This window comes from Xyrauchen texanus, chromosome 41, assembly GCF_025860055.1.
Source record: "Xyrauchen texanus isolate HMW12.3.18 chromosome 41, RBS_HiC_50CHRs, whole genome shotgun sequence".
In the NCBI taxonomy this organism is placed as follows: Eukaryota; Metazoa; Chordata; class Actinopteri; order Cypriniformes; family Catostomidae; genus Xyrauchen; species Xyrauchen texanus.
Genome location: NC_068316.1, coordinates 6,299,207 through 6,320,405, shown reverse-complemented (window position 1 = coordinate 6,320,405; position 21,199 = coordinate 6,299,207). Strand labels below are relative to the sequence as shown.

The 21,199-nt window shown below is 39.6% G+C and overlaps 1 protein-coding gene across 1 annotated transcript in view; it reads right to left on the bottom strand.

Moving 5' to 3' along the window:
- Positions 1-21,199, bottom strand: part of dnah5l (dynein, axonemal, heavy chain 5 like) — a 95,929-nt gene that overhangs the window by 2,156 nt on the left and 72,574 nt on the right. Inside the window, exons 62-78 of the mRNA XM_052113512.1 lie at positions 20,058-20,162; positions 19,477-19,590; positions 19,173-19,349; positions 18,491-18,685; positions 18,056-18,211; positions 15,109-15,291; positions 14,514-14,684; positions 13,397-13,775; positions 10,680-10,951; positions 5,529-5,693; positions 5,004-5,271; positions 3,539-3,660; positions 2,854-3,009; positions 1,861-2,052; positions 1,374-1,562; positions 508-640; positions 212-420 (exon numbers count right to left, since the gene is read on the bottom strand). Of these exons, the coding sequence (XP_051969472.1) occupies positions 212-420; positions 508-640; positions 1,374-1,562; positions 1,861-2,052; positions 2,854-3,009; positions 3,539-3,660; positions 5,004-5,271; positions 5,529-5,693; positions 10,680-10,951; positions 13,397-13,775; positions 14,514-14,684; positions 15,109-15,291; positions 18,056-18,211; positions 18,491-18,685; positions 19,173-19,349; positions 19,477-19,590; positions 20,058-20,162 (3,186 nt within the window). The remainder of the gene's footprint in view (positions 1-211; positions 421-507; positions 641-1,373; positions 1,563-1,860; positions 2,053-2,853; positions 3,010-3,538; positions 3,661-5,003; positions 5,272-5,528; positions 5,694-10,679; positions 10,952-13,396; positions 13,776-14,513; positions 14,685-15,108; positions 15,292-18,055; positions 18,212-18,490; positions 18,686-19,172; positions 19,350-19,476; positions 19,591-20,057; positions 20,163-21,199) is intronic.

Genomic DNA, 21,199 nt, shown 5'->3' with positions numbered 1-21,199 from the left:
TTAATTGTGACCACGAGGAGGTTACCCCATGAGACTCTACCCTCCCTAGCAACAGGGCCAATCTGGTTACTTAGGAGACCTGGTTGGTGTCACTCAGCACACCCTGGATTCGAACTCATGACTTCAGGGGTGGTAGTCAGCGTCAAAACTCGCTGAGCTACCCAGGCCCCCTGTAATTTTTTCTTTTGAGTTGACAGTCATATTGACCCACCTGTGGATTGAAAAACCCTGTGAGCCAAAACAGAAGAGGTCGACCATTAAAGACCCAGTTGTGGAATTGCTGGTTCCTCTCGAGCAGTTCAGTAAACCAAAACCCCAAAGTAGCAGATTCCCATGATATCCTCTGCCAGGTATCTGGAACTCGAGCATCATAGATGCTGTCAAGAGCATTGCGGAGATCCTCGGACATGATGATTGTCCCTTAGGAATATGAAATTGTTGTGTTACAATACAAATAGCCATGTTAACACTGCCTTTCTGAAATGTGGGTGAAAATTTTTAACACACCATCAATGGCGAGTTTTAGGTCCATGAGGGTAGTGCGCACACGGCCAATGACACGCTGCATCCTGTCAATCTCTTGACGGAGAAATATAGTCATGGGCTGGAATGCACCCATTTGATGAAGATAACTCTTCACCTACATATAAACATTTGAAAGGTTAAGATCATTAATATGATGGTCTATGCACATTTAAATAAGATTATATAATACTATTATACCAAGATACTGCTGCTATGAAAAAATAGATCTGTTCCAGAACCTAGCGAGAGGCGCTGTCTACTGCTTACATAGGAAGCTGCCTTCTACATTAAGGCAGTCTCCTAACCAAGATGGACCCTCATAAGTGACTGATTTGGAACACTCTGCAAAGTCACTCCACACATGAGAATCACAATTGGTTCCTATAGGGTTGGACTTTAGAATATTGCTAAGCTAACAATGCTATAGTCTTTTTAATTAAGAATGAAAAACATTTTTATCAATAATTTTCAGTATTGAATGAAATGTAAGAATTCATTTCCAACATTTTTCTTTCTACGTCTGTCATCTTGGATGGATTTTTTCCTTTGTGAAGGACACATGTGATGGAGACGTATAAATGGAGCAAAACATTTCTAAGGAGGCAATTTATTGTGCTTCCTACGTTTTGGAACAGCCAAGGCATCGGGTGCATGTCTTAAAACGCTCGGTTTTGGAAGAAAGTGAATTTGTGAAAAGCACTACACAAACACATTTGAATTTGAATGCTATGATAACGCCTGGTTTAAATACTGTATTATGAATCACTACGATTATGTGGTTTGAGCTTTACACCAATAAAAATGAAGTGGCATGATAATGTTGCAAGTGACCCTGATGCCATTTTCACCTCATGAGGCACATAGTCAGCAGGAAGCTTTTCCAGCATCTCACTAGCCAGTCGCTGAACAGATGCCTCCCTGGTCTCACCCTCCCCGCTGCCGCTGTCTTTTGGTTGGATGTTGAGTATGGTGCACAGGGTTTCATTAGCCATGTTTGTCTGGTAAGTGATGTCAGCATTGGGATGGAGGCCAAATACCTGTTAGATTTAATTAGAAACAATTGCTCAACTGATCTACTGGCTTGTTTGATCTTGGATCATTTAGATATTCTGTTAACAAAAGACTGACATTGAAAAAAGGTGATCATTTGATGATTAGCTACAGCACTTGGTACTACAACACAGAAATCTTTAAGGATGATGGTAACGTAATTTCATTTACTTTTGGTTGTTCTACTTCTTTATCTGTTGGCAGTCTGAATTTTGTTGCTGAAGTTAAATGTATAACAGAATATACATATACTACATAGGCACGCCTTAAAGATAATTGTATCACCTCAGGTGTGTCAACCAATGGCAGAGCATCAATATGTGCATGGTAATCCAGTAGCATCTTGGCCTTCGGTATGGTATATCCTTTGTAGAAGCAGAATTTATCCCCAAAGATGTTCTCACTGAACCAGATCCGAGCAAATGTATTGAGAAGCCGTTTGTCCATGTCATCTGTAACACGTCCACCATACTGCACCTAAAGGACAAACATTAGGAGAAAAAATATTTAATTATTTTCATCAACTCATAGACATTTTATTGCTAATACTCGGTTGAACCAAGTGGAGCAAATTAATATTGTCAATGTATTGGGGTGGCATTACTCTAAAGTGGTAAAACCAGTGATTTACATTTACATGGGCATCAGAAAGCCGTTTATTGCCAGAGAGCTACTTAAGACTCGAAATCAGCATTGTTTTGTCTTCTGAGGAAGACTTCGCTATTTTATACTCTGTTGCTTCGCTTTATTTCCAGATATTCCAGAATAGTTGCTGTGTTTGTTTGCTTAACTTTCCATCGCAAGCTGCAGCAGAATTGCACTTCAATAGTGGGGATTCCCTCTTACATAAAACAATTTTCCCCAATATAATTGAAGGAATACAGTATATACAACTGTAAGGAACAGTAGTCTATATTTTAAATTGGTGTGTATGAATCTGTATATTTTATAGTATATGTGCTTTTCCCTTTTCCACTGTACTCTCAGAAATGTGGAATTATTTCCGCTGTGTTGACTAGTTGATCCATCCTATGACGTTAGTTATTCGGTCTATGCCACGCACTCTTCTAAGACCTGTAAGAACACTGCAAATGGGTTTACATGGCCACAAAAGCCCCGTTCTCCGGGAGAAACCTGGGTGTGTAAAATTGATTTCTTTTATTCCCTTGGCGTTCTTGTTTACATGACGTTTCAGACCACCGTTTTCTGCAAAAACTCTGGAATAAACCGTTTCCTTAAGTGCATGTAAACATGGTCCGTGAAGAGCCCGTGCTGTACCTCTCCCAGCATGTATCGCAGGCAGTTCCAGTTCACGCCTCTCTTGACATCCACTTCATCCAGGTGGTTTTGTACAAACTGGATGCTGGCAGTGAAATCTGCCTGGTTAAACTCATAGGGAATGTTCCAACCAAGTGGACCAAATTTGCGTCTCTCCTTTTGAGATATAACAGTAAGCAAGAAATACATTCTACATGGCTCTGAACAGAACTAGCGCATTACAATTTTTATTATAATTGTAATATGTGATTATAAAATAAAATATTCAATACAATTATTTGTAAAATACATTATAAATACATAATTAATATAATTGTATACTTTTTTTTTTTTTTTCAAAATAGGAACTATCTAAACAAAAGTGCCAGTGGCTATTGGGATGTCTAATCTCTACTTAGCAAAAATATTTATCAATTGATTTCCCCCGACTGTTTATGTATAATTAATGTATGTTCAATTATTTAAAATTTAGCCCAATTATAAAATGAACAGTAATCCATTTACTTCTGACAAATGTTTCTATTGTAACTGTAAATTCTAATGCAATAATAAACAGTTCTACAGGCATATATCTGGAAAACATGAAATTGCTTTTGTACATGACTCACTCTCAAAATCATCTAATGCTATGGGCATTTAAAGCATCTGTGAAAAAGCACTGATTTGGTAAAGCAGCTGTCCTGACCTGGACTGTGGTATGAAGGAAGGCTACAGCATAGAGCAGAGGTCTCCACTGAGGCATGTTGATGATCTCCAACTGCTCTTGTGTGACGATAGTGTATGTCCGCTTGAGTCCGGCCTTTACCCCTGCATCATGGCACACAGATCATTAACCCCACATTATCTGTGAAGCATTTCCTGTTTTTAATTTAATGACACATTGTTGTTGACCTTTCAGAAAGGACCAGAAATTTTTGAAAGTGACAGATCTAGCAAATAATAAAATAACAACAGCACAATATAAAAGTATCATTATTAAACAGTTCTGTCTCAAAAATATGACTAGATATCATACCAAAAATTACGGTTTCTATATTAATTAGCCAAGTTGCCGCATTGCTTGACAATCACAAACAAATAAATATTGGTGTATTTTATCATATTGCTGTTGCCATTATTTTATAAAAGCAAAAAGCCATGATAACATATTAACACACTGCTTCTAGTAGCTCATTGCTTTAATTTACTTCTGGAGTAAAAGCACAATAACATCTAATGCTGCATTACAAGGCTTAATGCACATATCCCATCTTTTAACCATGTCTAAATGTGTTATCCTGCCTGTTTAAATTCACTAAAGACATAACTGACAGTTTACATTAATTACCAACCAAGATTCTCTAGGCTGTCAGTCTGTAAATGTCAGAACTATTTAGTGTTGTTGTAGTAGTAGTCCTAATAATTGATTAACATGTATAGTACATGCCCTCATTTTACATACCATTGGTCTTAGAAATATTTATAAACATCACAAGAATTGCCTACAATTAAGTCTTCAAAGGTGAAGAGGTCTCGGAAGGACAAGACGATTTACATGTAAGAATTCCGATGCAAGCATTCATTCACCAACCTGAGCACTATCAAGTGATGAGTTCACAACTATACTGGTTAATTATACTATTTAAGACTTTATTCCACAAAGAAGTTTACATGATTTATAGTGCACATCTTTTTACAATATTCCTGTAAATATGGTTATGGATAAACAAAAACATGCTTGTACATTTACAGCTATTCTGTTCTGGAAATACTAGAGAGGCTCGCTTATTCTGCACTGTAATTAAATTCAATGATTATCAGTGATGTCCTAATTATTATTACCTGAATAAATTATTTTCTTTTGAATTTCATCTGAACATTAAAAAAAATAATAATAAAAAGAATTATGGATTATCGTAGTTTTGGACGCTGTGTGAAAGAATTCATAGAGATGCATTGTCTATTTTAAAATCCAATTGTGCATGTTATTCATTCAGCAAATACAAACGTGGTGTGAATAGGATAACTTAATATAGCCTAAAGGCAACATTTGTCATTGCCATGGAACTTGTGTGAGTATTGTTTAATTATAAAAATAATATTAATAATATAATAATAAAAACTCAGGACCACAGCAGGTCATATTCGGTGGTTATTATAAAGCTCTCTACCTTGTGGAGGCTCATTGGTGAATTTAATGGAAGACTGCAGGAAGTTAATGGAAAACTTGGGGTGAACCTCTGTGGTCACCCATATCCTGAAGCTGTCATGGACGTTCTCAACCGTGGTGACTGTGTCTAGAAGTTCATCCAGAAAGTCCAACCCAAGATGGCAGTTCTGTAGCAGTAACCAACCTCCATCGGACATACTCTGGACCAGAAGCTTTCGTGCATGCACTTCCTGTCCCTGCCCCATAGATATGGGTCTGCAAGGAACACCCTGCCAAAGAATCGAGAAAACTGTTGAGAAATGTCTCAAAAGCCCAAATTCATCAAATCATTCTATGTTACAACCTTCTAGAAATCTCAATGAAAAATAAGAATGCAACAACATCAGCGATTAAATTTTTTTATGTGCAGTTAATTTGAAATGGGATATTAGAGAATACAGAACACATAATGCTACAATAAATTAATAATGGCCCTCAGTAACAAGGTATTATGGAAAGAGAAATAATGAATAATAATTATTTATACCTTTGACTTGGAAAGTCTCTCTATATTCTCAGTTGGATCAGAGCCCATAGACAGGAAACAGACCAGTGGTGTTCTCTTCTCACTCTCTGAACACAAGGCCTCCATGTCCAGAATCACTCCCTCTGCGTAGTTCACCCCCATTGATTCAGCGATGTATTTGCGTGCCTAGCACATAATTAAAAGGAGCCAAATAATATTAATATTCAAGATTTTTTGGTCAAAACAAAAGGAGAAAATTAGACAGAATATTAGACTGAGTCACCATTCACTTTCATTGTATGGAAAAAAGATGCAATGAAAGTGAAAAGTGACTGAGGCTCAAATTCAAATTAACATAAGGGTGAGTAAATTATGATAAAATAAGCATTTTTGGTTTAACTATCCCATTAAGATTCATATTGTACAAATAATAGGTGTTTACCAGTTAAAGAATTTACAACAATCTATGAGCCATCTTTGAACTCTTAATATGTAGGCCAATAGGTCGCTACAGTACAACATGTGATTTCTGCTATTAAACAGTATGCCACATAACTCAGTGAGTGATGGGAGTGAACAGGTGTACCAGGGGAAACTACAGCATGTGTGTAATCCTTAGCTCAGAGTCATTTTAGGAACAAAGTAGCTGAATCAACATTTGTCAATGCTTTGTTGTGAAAAAGGTTAAAACAACTTTACAAGCAGAACAGAAAACAGTGAAATTTGGCAAGAAAACCAATGAAGACCAATGAAAACCTATTTTCAGCTTAACGGTCAACCAATGGTTTACTAAGCAGTTTACACTCCAATGACAACTGACATACTAAATTAATAACATGTGCCTATCCATGACCACAAATCAGGCCCGTGGAATTAAATTATAAAGCCCTAGAGTTTTTATAGCATGAAATCTTTGAGTAAACTAGTAAGGGAGCATCATCAATCCTTCTACTCACCATTTACTATGAACAATCTACCTATGCAGTTGCAGATTTAATTTTTTTTAATATAACATTATATGTGGTGACATACTGTATGACAAAACACCAACAATAATACACTTTTTATACAATATACATAAAAGGGTGAAGCTCAAGAACAGCCCCCCATATTTCCCCCCAAATTATCATTATTGTAATATATATATAAAATTTTAATAGTCAAGCATGTACAGTATACATCATGTTATTTGTTTTAATACCTTTTTGTTGATTTGAACTGTAGACAGTTGTAAAGTATGAAATATGTTGAAAAAATACTTTATTCCAATTATTAGAATCTAATGACAATCATGAAAATAATGAAAAAAGATAAAAAAATAAAAAAATAAAAAAATAAAGTAACCTCCGTTCCCTGATGGAACACCATCTATTAGGGAACGGCGGTTACGAAGGTAAACTAGATGTTCCCTATCTGTCACTCACTCGATGTTGTGTCGATTTAGTGACACTAGGGGCACTAGTGTCTCTATACCCAACGCCATGACTAGCTGAACTGTGTTACGTGGACTGATGGTGCGAGACGGGCAAGCAGTTGCTTGTCTTGTAGCCAGCGCACCCAGCCATCACGTAACCTCCCCCAAAGCACCTACAAGCGTCGTACATCCCCCGCACCTCGGGGACAAGTCAACTGCAAAAAAAAAGGGGACAGGCCGTGGCCTCTTCTCTTTTTTCTCCCCAAAAAACAATGGAAATCGTTCAGCTGGGTGCCATAAATGTCTACATCGGGGAGGTGTCCCTTCCCAAGGGGAAGACACGATGGAGACCACACTCTACCCGAGGGGGAAGTAATTGTGTGGAAATATGTCACATGGTCTTACTGAGTTTTGTCAGCAGTGTCGCAGGTGGAGAAATACCCATGGTAGGTCCTCCCCAGAGGGGAGGAGCTCTAAAAACATGGTGACCAGTGGCAGAGGGAATTCTGCCCAAGGAAGACGTGGGTTTACCAATGGGGAAACCGTCTTGCGGAAGATACATCACACAGGGTTACATACAGGCAACCAGTGCATGTGGAGTACCTACCCCAGTAAAGGGCCTATTTAGCACATGTACTGGGCCGACAGCGAGCTTATACACCAACTCACCTGCCACAGGGCTAAGGAGGAAGGACATCCATGTTCCATGACCAGAGCGTCTAAAGCTCTGTGTGCGATCCAAATAGATGCGTAAATTATGCACTGGACACAGCAACGAGAAGGCTGGGTCTGCCTCCTCCTGGGGCGGCTTCGCTTGCAGGTTCACCAGCTGATCCCTAAATGGGGTCGTGGGAACCTTGAGCTCGGTCGGGGCATCAGGTCCTCTCCTCAGGGGAATTCGCCAGGATGGGGCTGTCGCGAGGAGTGTGAGGTCCGAGAACCAAGTCTGGGTGGGCCAGTAGGGTGCTACTAGGATGACCTGCTCCTCATCCTCCCTGACCTTGCACAGGGTCTGTGCAAATAGGCTCACTAGGGGGGAACGCATACTTGCGTAGCCCGCTGGGGCCAGCTGTGTGCCAGCGCATTTGTGCCAAGGGGAGCGAGACGGCGTGATCATAGAGACTGAGTCTAACTCCATCCTGAGAAAAGAGATGCTCTGAACCGGGGAGAGCTTGCTCTTTTCCCAGTTGATCCAAAGCCCCAGCCGGCTGAGGTATCTGAACATCAGGTCCCTGTGCGCACACAACAAGTCTCGAGAGTGAGCTAGAATCAGCCAGTCATCAAGATAGTTGAGGATGCAGATGCCCACTTCCCTTAGCGGGGCAAGGGCTGCCTCAGCGACAGGGACAGGCCGAAGTGGAGGACCCTGTCCCTGTACGCCTGGCACACGAAGGAAAACCGCAGGAAGGGTTTGTGTAGAGGTAAAACCAAGATGTAAAAGTACGCGTCCTTCAGGTCTACCGAAGCGAACAAATCTTGATGTCGAATGCTAAAATACACCTCTGAGTTAGCATCTTAAACGGGAGTCTGTGCAGGTCCAAGATTGGCTGCAACCCACTGCCTTTCTTTGGTACGATGAAGTAGGGGCTGTAGTACCCCTTCTTCATCTCGACTGGAGGGACAGGCTCTATCACGTCCTTCCGTAGAGGGGTCGCGATCTCTGCTCATAGGGCAGCGGCGTTCTTGCCCTTCGCTGAGATAAATGGACAGGGCTGAACCGGGGTGGGTGCCTGACAAACTTAATCGCATAGCTGAGTCGGCCGGTCCTGGTCAGCCATCACGACAGGTTGGGGAGCGCAAACCACATCTCCAAACTCCAGGTGAGGGGGACCAGGGGAACAAACGTATCAGATGTACCGGCGGGTGGGGCCTTGAGGTGGCACGAGGGGGCTCAAACCCTGAACTCCTAGCTGTGGCGAGTCTAGGACATCGAAGCACTTACCTGGCTCCGGGTACCCACCATAGGACCGGTCAGCAATAGGGAGAGAACCCATCCAAGGCTTTCATCACAACTGCCCTGTCGTGGGTGTGTTTGTGCCACAGATGGGCACGCAGGGGCAGGTGACCCACCTCTGCAGTGCCGTACCTGCCATTAAAACATGGTGTCTGGCGGTCCTGATAATGACGGGCGTGAACACCGGATGTGTGACACAGGGAGTCAGGAAACTGCACTTTTTCTGAAAATGTGGGTACCGCAGCCCAGCATGTGGCGAAATCAAAGGAAAGGCAACAAAGGATTCTCCTCCCGGCCCTCCACCAGGGGATGGAGTGGTCTGTTCACCAGCTCCAGGCCTGTAGCGGGTCTCCACATCCCTGGTTGCCCATCTCAGGGGCGCTTCAAAGCCTTCCTCGGGTTCTTGGTGGCGGGCCGTGAGACGGGGGCATCTGCTTCCTGTGGGGGGCTCTACGCAAGGGCGACCCACTGAGACGGGCTGCGACGGAGCCGGTGTCGATGCCACAGGTGGAGCTTGATCCGGGGTAGGAAGTCCTCGACGGTGTCGCCGAATAGGCCAGCCTGGGAGATGGGGGCATCAAGGAACCAAGTCTTGAATCCACATGGGAAATCGCCAAATACCCCCTGGCAGCCACACCATTGAGGGTAGTGAGAGCAGAGGAGCGCAGAGATTGATTCCAGAGAGTAAAAGGTGCCTGCCACGACTTCATGAGCTCCTCCCACCTCAGGGATGGGGTGGGGTAGCGCCACTCACGGAGCAGCCAATCATCAAGCTGTGAGGGTTCCGGGGGGGGGGGCGGAGGGTTCCACTCCAGCCTGACAATCGCAGGCGCCCGGGCAAGCATGGCCATCATCTCCAGGGCAACTGCACCCAAAGGTGGTAGCCCCGTCGAGTCCTTGGCATCAGACTGAACCAGCCAATGGAGCATGCTGGGGAACGGGATGTCCTTGGGGGGGTTGCCCGGCAGAGCGGGGTAGGAAAGCCATGACCGCAATGTTGCCAAAAGTCATGTTCTCGCAGTGAGAACATGACCCGTCAATAAACGCTGTCTCCGCGTGGGCAGCGCCCAAGCACGTGAGGCAGTGATCATGGCCGTCGGAAGTGGAGAGGTAATAACCGCAACAAGGAATTATACACAAACGGAAAGGCATCTTTAAAAAGACGCTCTCCATGAGTGCCTCTCTTTTAGAAAGAAATATACTCTTTTAGAGGAAGAATATACTCTTTTGGACTGCTGAAGCGCCCAGGGGTGTTCTCTGCAGGCCTTGGAGGGCCGGTGTATGAGGGGGAGAGGCCACTGTAATGTGCAGTAAATCCAACAGCTTTGTAGAGGTGAATGGATTGGTGGAGGAATTCAGCTACCTGAAACACAACCGCTCGGCTCTGAAGAGAAAATCTGAATGAATGGTTGCAAGCCAGCTCCTTTTATACCCGTACACAATGTTGACTGAGTGACAGATAGGGAACAGGTTTCATTTTCTTTATGTAAAATATAATTAACTGGTTTCGTGAGATTCAACCAGTTGCATTAAACATCATAAGAGGCTAATCAGCTGTTCAAATTCATTTCAGAGGATCTTTTTATAGATTGGAGGAACTCGTGAGAGAAATAAACTAAAAAAGATATAAAGAGTAAAAAAAGATTTGAGTTTACACTCTCCTGTGCCTCAGTGCTCTCATTTGTTAGGACTGGATAATGCAGGCAAGATTCTTTTTCTTTCTTTCTTTCTTTCTTTCTTTCTTTCTTTCTTTCTTTCTTCAAATCTACCTTATCTGTCTGTGTAAGTACGATTTTAGTCGCACCTGTGCAATGGTGCGGTCAGGGCACCAGCTACGTATGAGCAGTAGTTTACGGAATGCATCCAGCTGGCTCTCATAACCATCAGGCAGCGGGGTCTCCTCTGGGGCCGCTTCATCAAACCAACTCTTCCAGGCACGGTCATTGCTGCCCACCTGGGTAAGGAGAGCAGAAAAGGGGGGCAGGCTGGAGAGCTGCACCAGGTTTAGCCATGTTATGTCCAGGATCCATCGCTTTGGCTTGGGCTCAACAGATTTTAGGTCAAGAGATGCTCCACCTGAAAAAAGAGAGGAAAACATCTGTTTTACAGAACAAAATCAATTTTCTGCAAACATCTTCATATGGCTGGAAAACTGTATAGGCAATCACAGGTCACCAACTGTACACAGTTCTTTTCTCTTGTTTTCCAGTAAACTTAAAACAAGATCAACTGTTTTCAAGACTTGTTTTCAGAGATATACGTTGAAATAAAAAATTAAATAGATTTTCTTACCCCATTGGCAAATAGCTTTTTCTTATTTTAAGCATAAACCTCACTAAATTTAGTTAAAAAAATTCCAATGGGGACAGGAAAAATACTAATTTTTAAATATATTAAACAGATTGTTTTAAGAATGTTTATGTATTTTTTTTTACAAAAAAACAACAAAAATTTTGAAAATATATATACACCGATCAGCCCCAAAATTAAAACCTTATGCCTAACATTGTGTAGGTCCAACTCGTGCCACCCAAATAGCCAACCGCAGAACTGCCCCTCACTGGATGTTTTTGGCACCATTCCGAGTAATTTCTTAAGACTGTTGTGCATGAAAATCCCAGGAGATCAGCAGTTACAGAAAAACTGGCTCCATTGCCACTGTCCACTGCACTGCTGCCACATGATTGGCTGATTAGATAATCACATAGATAATTGTTAGTGCCACGGTCCACTGCAATGCTGCCACATGATTGGCTGATTAGATAATCATAATGATCTTCAGGGATTTTCACACACAACATTCTCTAGAATTTACTCCAAATGGTGCCAAAAGCAAAAAACGTCCAGTTAGAGGACAACAGAGAATGGCCAGACAGGTTCGAACTGACAAAGTCTATGGTAACTCACATAAGTGCTCTGTACAATTGAGGTGAGAAGAACATCATCTCAAATTGCTATTATGAGATGAGGGTTGGTGCTGTTTTGCCGGCACGAGGAGGACCTACACAAAATTAGACAGGTGGTTTTGATGCTGTGTCTGATCGGTGTGTGTGTATATATATATATATATATAGAGAGAGAGAGAGAGAGAGAGAGAGAGAGAGAGAGAGAGAGAGAGAGAGAGATACAGTTGAATTCAAAAGTTTTAGTTTAAGTACACCTTAGCCATATACATTCAAACTCATTTAATCATAGAAAACATTCCCTGTCGTAGGTCAGTTAGGATCACTAAGAATGTGAAATGTCAGAATAATAGTAAAGACAAGGATTTATTTCAGTTTTTATTTTTTCATCACATTCCCATTAAGTCAGAATTTTACATACAATTTGTTAGTATTCGGTATCATTGGCTTTAAATTGTTTAACTTGGGTCAAACGTTTTGGATAGCCTTCCACAAGCTTCTAAAAATAAGTTGCTGTAAAAAAATCCATTCCTCCACACAGAACTGGTGTAAGGTTTCTAGGCCTACTTGCTTGCTAATGCTTTTTCAGTTCTGCCCACACATTTTCTATCAGATTGAGATCAGGTCTTTGTGATGGCTACTCACCCTCACCCTTTTTCCTCCAAACATAACGATGGTCATTATGGCCAAACAGTTTAATTTTTGTTTCATCAGACCAGAGGAAATTTCTCTAAAAAGTAAGATTTTTGTTCCAATGTGCACTTGAAAACTGTAGTCTGTCTTTTTTATGGCGGATTTGGAGCATTGGCTTCATCCTTGCTGAGCAGATTTTCAGGTTATGTCAATATAGGACTTGTTTTACTGTGGATATAGATACTTGTCTACCTGTTTCCTCCAGCATCTTCTCAAGGTCCTTTGCTGTTGTTCTGGGATTGATTTCACTTTTCGCACCAAACTACGTTCATCTCTATGAAACAGAATGCCTCTACTTTCTGAGCGGTATGGTACCTGGGTGGTCCCACGGTGTTTATACTTGCGTACTAGTATTTGTACAGATGAACGAGGTAACTTCGGGTGTTTGAAAATTGCTCCCAAGGATGAACCAGACTTGTGGAGGTCCAAATGTTTTTCTGAGTCTTGGCTGATTTCGTTTGATTTTCCCATGATGTCAAGCAAAGAGTCACTGAGTTTGAAGGTAGGCCTTAAAATATATCCACAGGTATACCTCCAATTCAGTACACCTCCTTTCAAAAGCTAATTGGCTAATTGTCTAAAGGCTTGACATAATTTTCTGTAATTAAATAAAAAGTGAAACAATTTGTCTGTAAACAATTGTTGGAAGAATTAATCATGTCATGCACAAAGAAGATGTCCTAAACAAAAAAACATAGTTTGTGAATATTAAATCTGTGGAGTGGTTATAAATTAATTTTAATGACTTCAACCTAAGTGTATGTAAACTTCTGACTTCGACTATATATATATATATATATATATATATATTACGTTGTTCTGTGCTTTGTTGCTTAATCACATTAAAGATAACTGTTTATTGTGTTCTTTAAATGTTAAACTAAACATAGAAAACCCATAATTTGAAAAGCGTTATGATCCAAACCTTTGATGAATGTCTGGAACTCGCTGTGAGATATGTTTTTGGCCTGTAGGTCTATCTTCAAAGACAGTAGCAGCGTGAAAAGGAACTTGTGACTTTCATAAAGCCCTCTAGCAGTGTAGCGAAACACCTCAAAAGTAAGGTACTCCATGATATAACTGAGTCTTTTAGCTGTGATTGGGGACTTTGGAGACATTTCCATGGACATGTCAAAAATTCCCAGGAACTGACGTAATGAGGTTTGGTACATGATATTGACCAGGCTCATCTCCACAATCAGGAAATAGAGGATGCTCCCTCTGGTGGCCACTGGGCGGTACTCCTCTCTTGTGAGGTTGATCTTTATTTCTGTGTCTGCAGCAACTGCAAGTTTGTCACTCACCTGGGAGAGAGTGCAAGAATTACATACTTAATTGATGCATTGTTTTGTTGTTAGAATCTAATTAAAATATCTGTTTAATTTCCCCACTGTTTTTAGATAAAACTTATCCAAGATTTTACTGAGTTTAAAAAAGGATAATGAAGTAAAATAGGGTTTATCCTATTTCATACTTCCCCTATATATAATGTGATGACAGTTTGGAATATACCAAAAGAAGATTACGCAAGAATAAAAAAACATTTTATAAATTAATTTAAGGGATAGTTCACACTAAAATTAAAATTCTGTCAGCATTTACTCACCTTCATGTTGTTTCAAACCTGTATGACTTTCTTCATTCCATGGAATACAAGAGGAGATGCAGAATGACAGTTTCATTGCATAGGACACAAGATGCAATGAAAATGAAGGGTATATGAGCATTCTATTATTCATTCTGCCTAACATCTCCTTTTGTGTTTAAGGGAAAGAAAGTCATATGGTTTTAGGTAAACAGCTATATAATTTAAAGTAAATTCGATATTTACAAATGAGACATTTCTGCTGTATATAGTGTCTGAATTATTGATTTCTAGAAAGTAAGGCCTGGACACCTGCTTCATGTTAAAGTTATCAAAACTATGTTGCAACCAGATTAAAAATAACAGGAAGTGTTACCAATAGAACAAAATAACAAATATAGTGACAGATTGTTTTTGTGAGTCAGTCCCTATAAAAATCATGACACTAATACCGTACCTCCTCTGCTGTGGTCTTTGTGACTCTGAGCACCTCGATAAGAGATTCATCTTCCACCAGAGAGCCCTGAGTGCTGGTCAGCCTGCATAGAAGATTGTTTTCCAACTCCTGCATCTTCCTCTTGTTCGATGTCACTTCCTCCAAGAGCTTCACACGCTCTGCCTCCATTTCCTTGATTGAAAAAATATTTGATCAAATGTCTGAAGATTACACTTGAAACATTAAAATATTTTTGAGATCACACAATGGTAGAAATCTTTAGAGAGCATCTAGGTAACTTTCAGTACTCTGAGAAACTTGCTCTTAGTTCCTCCAAGAACTCTAAGGAATAAACGGTTCCTTCAGTAACCCAATCAAAGTTTCGAGGGACTTAAGATATATAAGGACATAATCAGATATTTGTGACTCAGAGGTTGTCTAGAAGTTCCTCAGAAGGTGTCCAACAGTGTGGCATCTGAAGACACTCAAATGGTGCTTTGAGATTCTATAAGTAACCTAAAGTATTAAACTTAGGTGCATAACACACCTCACACCTTTTCTGCTACGTTTCCACCAAAGCATTGTGGTGCCAAGTTTTGCACAGGCTCAGACTTGCCTTTTTCTCTATGAGAATGACTCGGCCGAGTAACTGGTCCTCCAAGCCCTTCATAGTGACAGTAAAATCCACCACTGCAGTCTTAGCGTTGATCTCTGGACTGTACGCAGGATTGGCCAATTTAGTCGTGATGTAGAGATTAAATTCCTTCATCACATCCACCTCTTTGTCTCCTACTTTCACCTAAAAGAGGAGAAAAAAGTTCTTAACTTGGTTTCCTAACGGCCAGGAAAGTTGGAGACCATGTGACTGGTATTATGAAAGTTTAGAAATGTTGCAATTTAAAACCAGATCAAATTAAGTCTTTAACCCTCTGGGGTCTGAGGGTATTTTGGGCCCTGGAGAAGTTTTGACATGCCTTGACATTTGTGCTTTTTTCAGTTGCTTAAAAACATATTAATGGCTAAAGTCTGATAACACCGTATTCAGCACAAACTGGGCTACAATAATATGTGAGCAACGTGTGTACAGGTTTGTATTTTTTAGAAAATAACGTTTATGCATGGTTTTTGAAAAACAAACATTTTAAGTCACTGAAATAAGGCCATATAACACATACTAAATATTTGTCCACAAGCCTTTTGAGAATTGGATCTTGTAGCCTAGAGTTTTTGCTACAAAATGATATGAAAACCATCCTGATCACTCATTTATACAAAACAATTTAGTAATTTAACTTTTGTGAGACAATTTTAGTGTTTTAAGGTAATATGCAAGGAGGCGTGAATGATCATGAATATGGATTGTAATTCACACCTGAGAGACAAAAGGCCCTCCCCTAGGCCTATCAATGAGGGATAGAGAATGAATGTGAGGAGACTTAGGGGGCTTTCACACTTGGTTCGATTGCCTGTTCCGAACCCGAGTTCGATTGCTCCCCCCTCCCCCCTGCCTCCGATGGACTGTGTTCACATTATATATTTGTATCCGAACCGCGGTACGCTTGCATCATCAAGCTGCAGCTGGTGCGTAATCGTGTTGCTTGATAACCGCGAAATGAAAAGGCGTCAAAATTCAATGAATAGACTTGCTCGGTTCACATTTGTTCTTCTTTTTTTAACCTTTGGTTTTGTTTTCAACATCAAGATACAGAAAATCACTTGCGTCTGTCTGCCGCAAAAATACTGAAATCGTTCAAAAGACAGCGGGCTGTCCGCCGAAGACAATTTTTGCGAAGGCAAGCAGAAATCATCTCTCTGCTTGCAGTGCGTGTGCGTGTCATCCCGCTTTTCGTCAAGGTAAGTGTATACACACACACACGCACGCACGAAAGTAAACCCTTTCCGCTCATTTTGAAAGTGACGCGTGTGAGACTGACGACCACATTATACGTCATCAATAGCGGTTCACTTTCGCGGTTTGGTTCGATTGCGTTCATATCAGCAGCGAACCGTACTGGAGTTCACATGAACCGTACCCCAGACCACCTTTTTAAGCGGACCCGAGTACGGTTCGCGGGTGCGCACCCGAGTTCGGAAGACAGCGTTCACATCATCCAAACGAACCGAACTCTGACATCATTCGAACCGGGGTGCGCACCAAAAGTGCTAGTGTGAAAACCCCCTTAATGATCAAAATCAAGTTTTAAGTTAAAAGAAGAAATCTGACTATACATTTTCTTTACATAAAGACTTTACTTAATTTTAGTCTCTTCTGCTCAACAAGACTGCATATATTTGATACAAAATACAGAAACAACATTGATATTCTGAACTCTTTTTACAATTTAAAAGAACCGTTTTCCATTTAAATATATTGTAAAAAGCAATTTGTGATCAAAGCTGAATTTTCAACATCATTACTGCAGTCTTCAATGTCACATGATCTTTCAGAAATCATTATAATATGCTGATTTTCTAATATGGGCATATTTAAAGTGCATTTTACTAATTTAACCTGAACACATATTTGCAAGCACAAGCTTTGTTGATGATAATGAGGCATTATAAACACTAGATAAAATATAATCTAAACATTCATATTATTTTTATATCATATCATATTACATACCATATTTATATTATACAGCATACAATTTAAATACCTGCTTTAGCCGAAACAGCATTTATATGTAACTAAAACTTGCTTATTAGCAGTCATATTTCAAATGTCAATACCCTGAATCCTGTCTGGCAAGTCTGTAAATAGTCCCACTAGTAAAATATGTTGATGTTTATATAAAATAGCATGTCAGCTAATGAAAACTAAATGACTTACTCGTCCGAAATTGTCTCCTCGGCTGGATCAAGTCTCTCTTCAAAATACAAAGGTTCATTGGTGTCCCGCTCTTCTTCTGAGGAAAATGTTAACTCTTTCTTAATATCCTGGAGTTTCATCGCCTGTGTATCGTTACAAACATGCAGAAAAGTTGAGTTGTGTTGTGTTTACATTAAACCTCACTGTCGGGGGCGTGTACATTTGCGTTGATCGTCTCAGCACATTAGCGTATGAATGGCGCACTCTGCTGGTGGGTGTGATCACATTACAGATAATTAGATCGACTGGTAAAAAACTGTACATCGCTTTGTTTCAAACAGATTGCATTGCAGGAGAATATTTGTTTTAAATTTGAATTGTTTTATTTAAAAGTAGAAATTTTAAGCTTTCTTTAGACATATGTTTCATGTTTGTGTTATAAGTATTTGCAGAGTTTCAGTTCATTTTAGTGACGTGTTTCTGACACTGCTGAAGACTGCTGAAAGTTCACCCTTTTTATTTTCTTTATTTTACAAAAGCACAAGATTTTGTTGTTATTGTGAGTGTACACAAATAAAAGTAGACCCTTAATAGTCTCTAATGATGTCTTACACTTGTCTGTATACCCAAAAATGACGGAGTATTTTAAATTATTTCCGCTGTAATGACGAAAATATCCAGCAGGACGCGCCAGCGCGTCCATTGACCCCAAAGGGTTAAAGCAGTGATCCAGAATAATCACAGAACCTACTTTATAAGTTTTCCCAGACTTTATGAAGTTCTTCTCCAGAATGTTATCAAGCACTGGATCAAGCTCTTCCCCCACATCCTCTAAGAGCAAAGGTTTGCCCAGAGACAGGCAGTCTTCCAAGTGAGTTCGGAAATATTTGTGGTTAAGAGATGTCACCTGATGGCAACACAAATATAAGTTAAAGTGACAGAATATTTACTGACAATTAGTTCCTTTGCTTAATTGACAGCTATTTAGCAAAGCAGAAACCTAAAGTTCCTCCTCAAAAAGGCTATAGGAGGTAAAATGTGAGCCCACCATTTCATTCAAAGTAGATTCATTAAATGATTAGTAACTATGGTGTTGATATAAATATTATTTATGATAATATATTCATACAAAAATGCTAAGACAAACATTTACAGTCAGGCTCAGACTAAAACCAGAAATTGGTACCTGTAGGTCATTATTGATTTCACGGTTCTTGATCCAGATCTTGCCTTGTCCCTGAGGGTCAATAAGCAGAGGATAACGAGAAGCCTTTGTTACGATGATGCCATTCTGAATGGACAGGTCATCATTAGGAAGACCCTGCAGGTTCCATTCCCCTATAGTGGCATTGTCCACCAGCATACTGATCAAATTCAGGTTCTGTGGGGGAAAACATTAATCAAATTTCATAATATTAATTAATAATAAAAATTACTTATATAAGCTTCCTTCCAGGTAATTAGAGCATGGATAGAAAGATGGATGTCTGGATCAATCAATGAATGAACCAATGACAGAGCATGGAGCATATTTTAATTAAGGCAAACAATGGATGGGGGATAGATGGATGGATGAATGGATGGATGGATGGATGGATGGATGGATGGAATCAATCTTTGGATCAAGAATTTGATGATGGATCAAAGAAGGAATAACATACTATCCTAACAAAAACGTATTTAAAAAAAAAAATGTGTCTTGTAATTGGGGCACAAATGAATTAACAAATTAACAAACAAATAGTAGCAGACTATTCTCATAACAAGTTTGAAGTTTCTTATAATAAGAGCATGAAGGAATGAATGAATAAATAAATGACCAAACAAACAAATCAGTCAAATAAAACGATTTTTTCCTAAAGTCATACCTCACTGTAAGGGATGTGGCAGATATTCATTTCTTTCTTCCACTGTTGCATGAGAAGGTTGCGGAACTCCTGGTTGAAAGGCCCAGAGTACGACAGAAATCCAGTGGCCAATAACACATCGCCCACCAAATCTGTGATTTGCCTCTGGAACTGAGCACTGCTCTCTGTCCAGCGAACCTATCACACACAGGAAAGCATGCAAATATAGTGGCTCTATGTCACACTTAAAAGTGTATCAGTTTCACAAAATATCAAATAAAAGTGACTTCTGCAACAACTGGAATCCTATAGCGAATTTGCAAACCTTTTCTCCACCAAGTCCATCTATAAGTGCGACAGCATTGGACATCTTCTTCCTGCATGCCTCAGCATCCTCCAGCAGGGTCATTTTCTCCTCCATGGCAGCATCATACATAGCCTGTGCAAACAAATGTACATAAACATTGATCTGAGATTTCAATAATTTAAATATACATTATAAAACTGTTTATACAACAGTTGTATAATGGCATTCCAAGAGTTCTAGTATTAAGCATAGCAGAATATTGTATTTGTACAGTACATCACAAAATGCTGCCGGCAGTCATTGATGCTCAGTGTGTACTCTTTTAATCACACTTTAGTTGATTTCATTTTATTATTTTGTCATGTGGAATATACTTAAAGATCTGTAATGCAGTTTCTTCAGGGCAGTACTAAATAAAAAATATCAAAAGACAATTTTTGTGATCTCTCATTTTAAATGCTACATGTCTTGAATGTATACTTATGAACACAATTGTATGATACTCTACATTATTCGCTTGAGTGTAGAACTGTTGTTTAAAAGCAAAATCACACTCCTGATCGCACTGTTGTTCTGAATATCAGCACGGCTGTAATTACCTGAGCATCGTTCAGCTCTTTCTGCTTCATGTCCAGCTGTTCTTGAGCCTTTGACAGTTCATCCTGTGCCACGCCCAAACGTGCCTCTTGAATCTTTAGGTTAGCCTGCAATACATGGACATTATTATACAATCATGCTCATGAACTCACAAAAATCTCTTACCTATATTTCACAAGTAGTTTCAAAAGCTGAAGAAAAAAAAAAACACTAAACAAAGTGGAAACCTACAACTGTTAAGGTTCTTACATCAAGGTTCTATTTTGACTTGATCAAACCCATAAAAATATTTTTTATTGGTGTAACTTAATTTGTCCTATTAGTCAGAAATTTAATCATTTCATTTCATTTTTTAAACGAATTAAACCAGTTCATTTAGATTTAGGATTTAGAATCTAGTAAATTTAGAACTTTTTTAGGTTACTAAATGTTTTTGTGTAGACTAAGGTTATTGTAGTTTTGGGTTTTTATTTAGTTTTAATTTTTATTTAATTTTCAGTTTCAAATTATTATTTAGATTAGGTTCAGTTATTTTACCAACTGTGTTTGTTAGTTTTAGTTTAGTTTTCTAATAAATTTTAGATTGGCCGTGCACATCTTATAATTATACAATATTCGTGAGAGCGCTAATTAATAGTGCAATTTTCGTGACAATACAAAGCACAAGTGAGCATGGGTGGGAGTGTTTGCACTAACTCTGGGTGTATGAGCACAAACTATGGTTGTATTGAATGTTAGTGATGTTGTGCAAAGCGCAATTTGCTATTTGCCTGAGAAATAGTTCACTGTGCTTAGAGGTCTGAGAAGCACGTCTAATCTCAGCACAAAGCCTAAAATCAGTTCCTCCACTTCCAGTTTGGGGATTCCACCAGCAGATGATATTAAAGAGCTATCATAACTTTTAAAACCATGATTTGTGTGTCAGTAGATCAATAATAATAATAATCAAATAATGTTTATTTTGTATAGTGCCTTCACAAAGCTCAAGGACGCTGTAAAGAAATGAAACATAAAACATTAAACCGAGAAACATTTAACAAATATACATTACAAAAAATCAAGCATCCGCTAACAACCATCAAGACTGCAGGTAAGGCCGATAGTGAACACATTTCTTGTAATTCTATACTTACTTCAAGGAAAA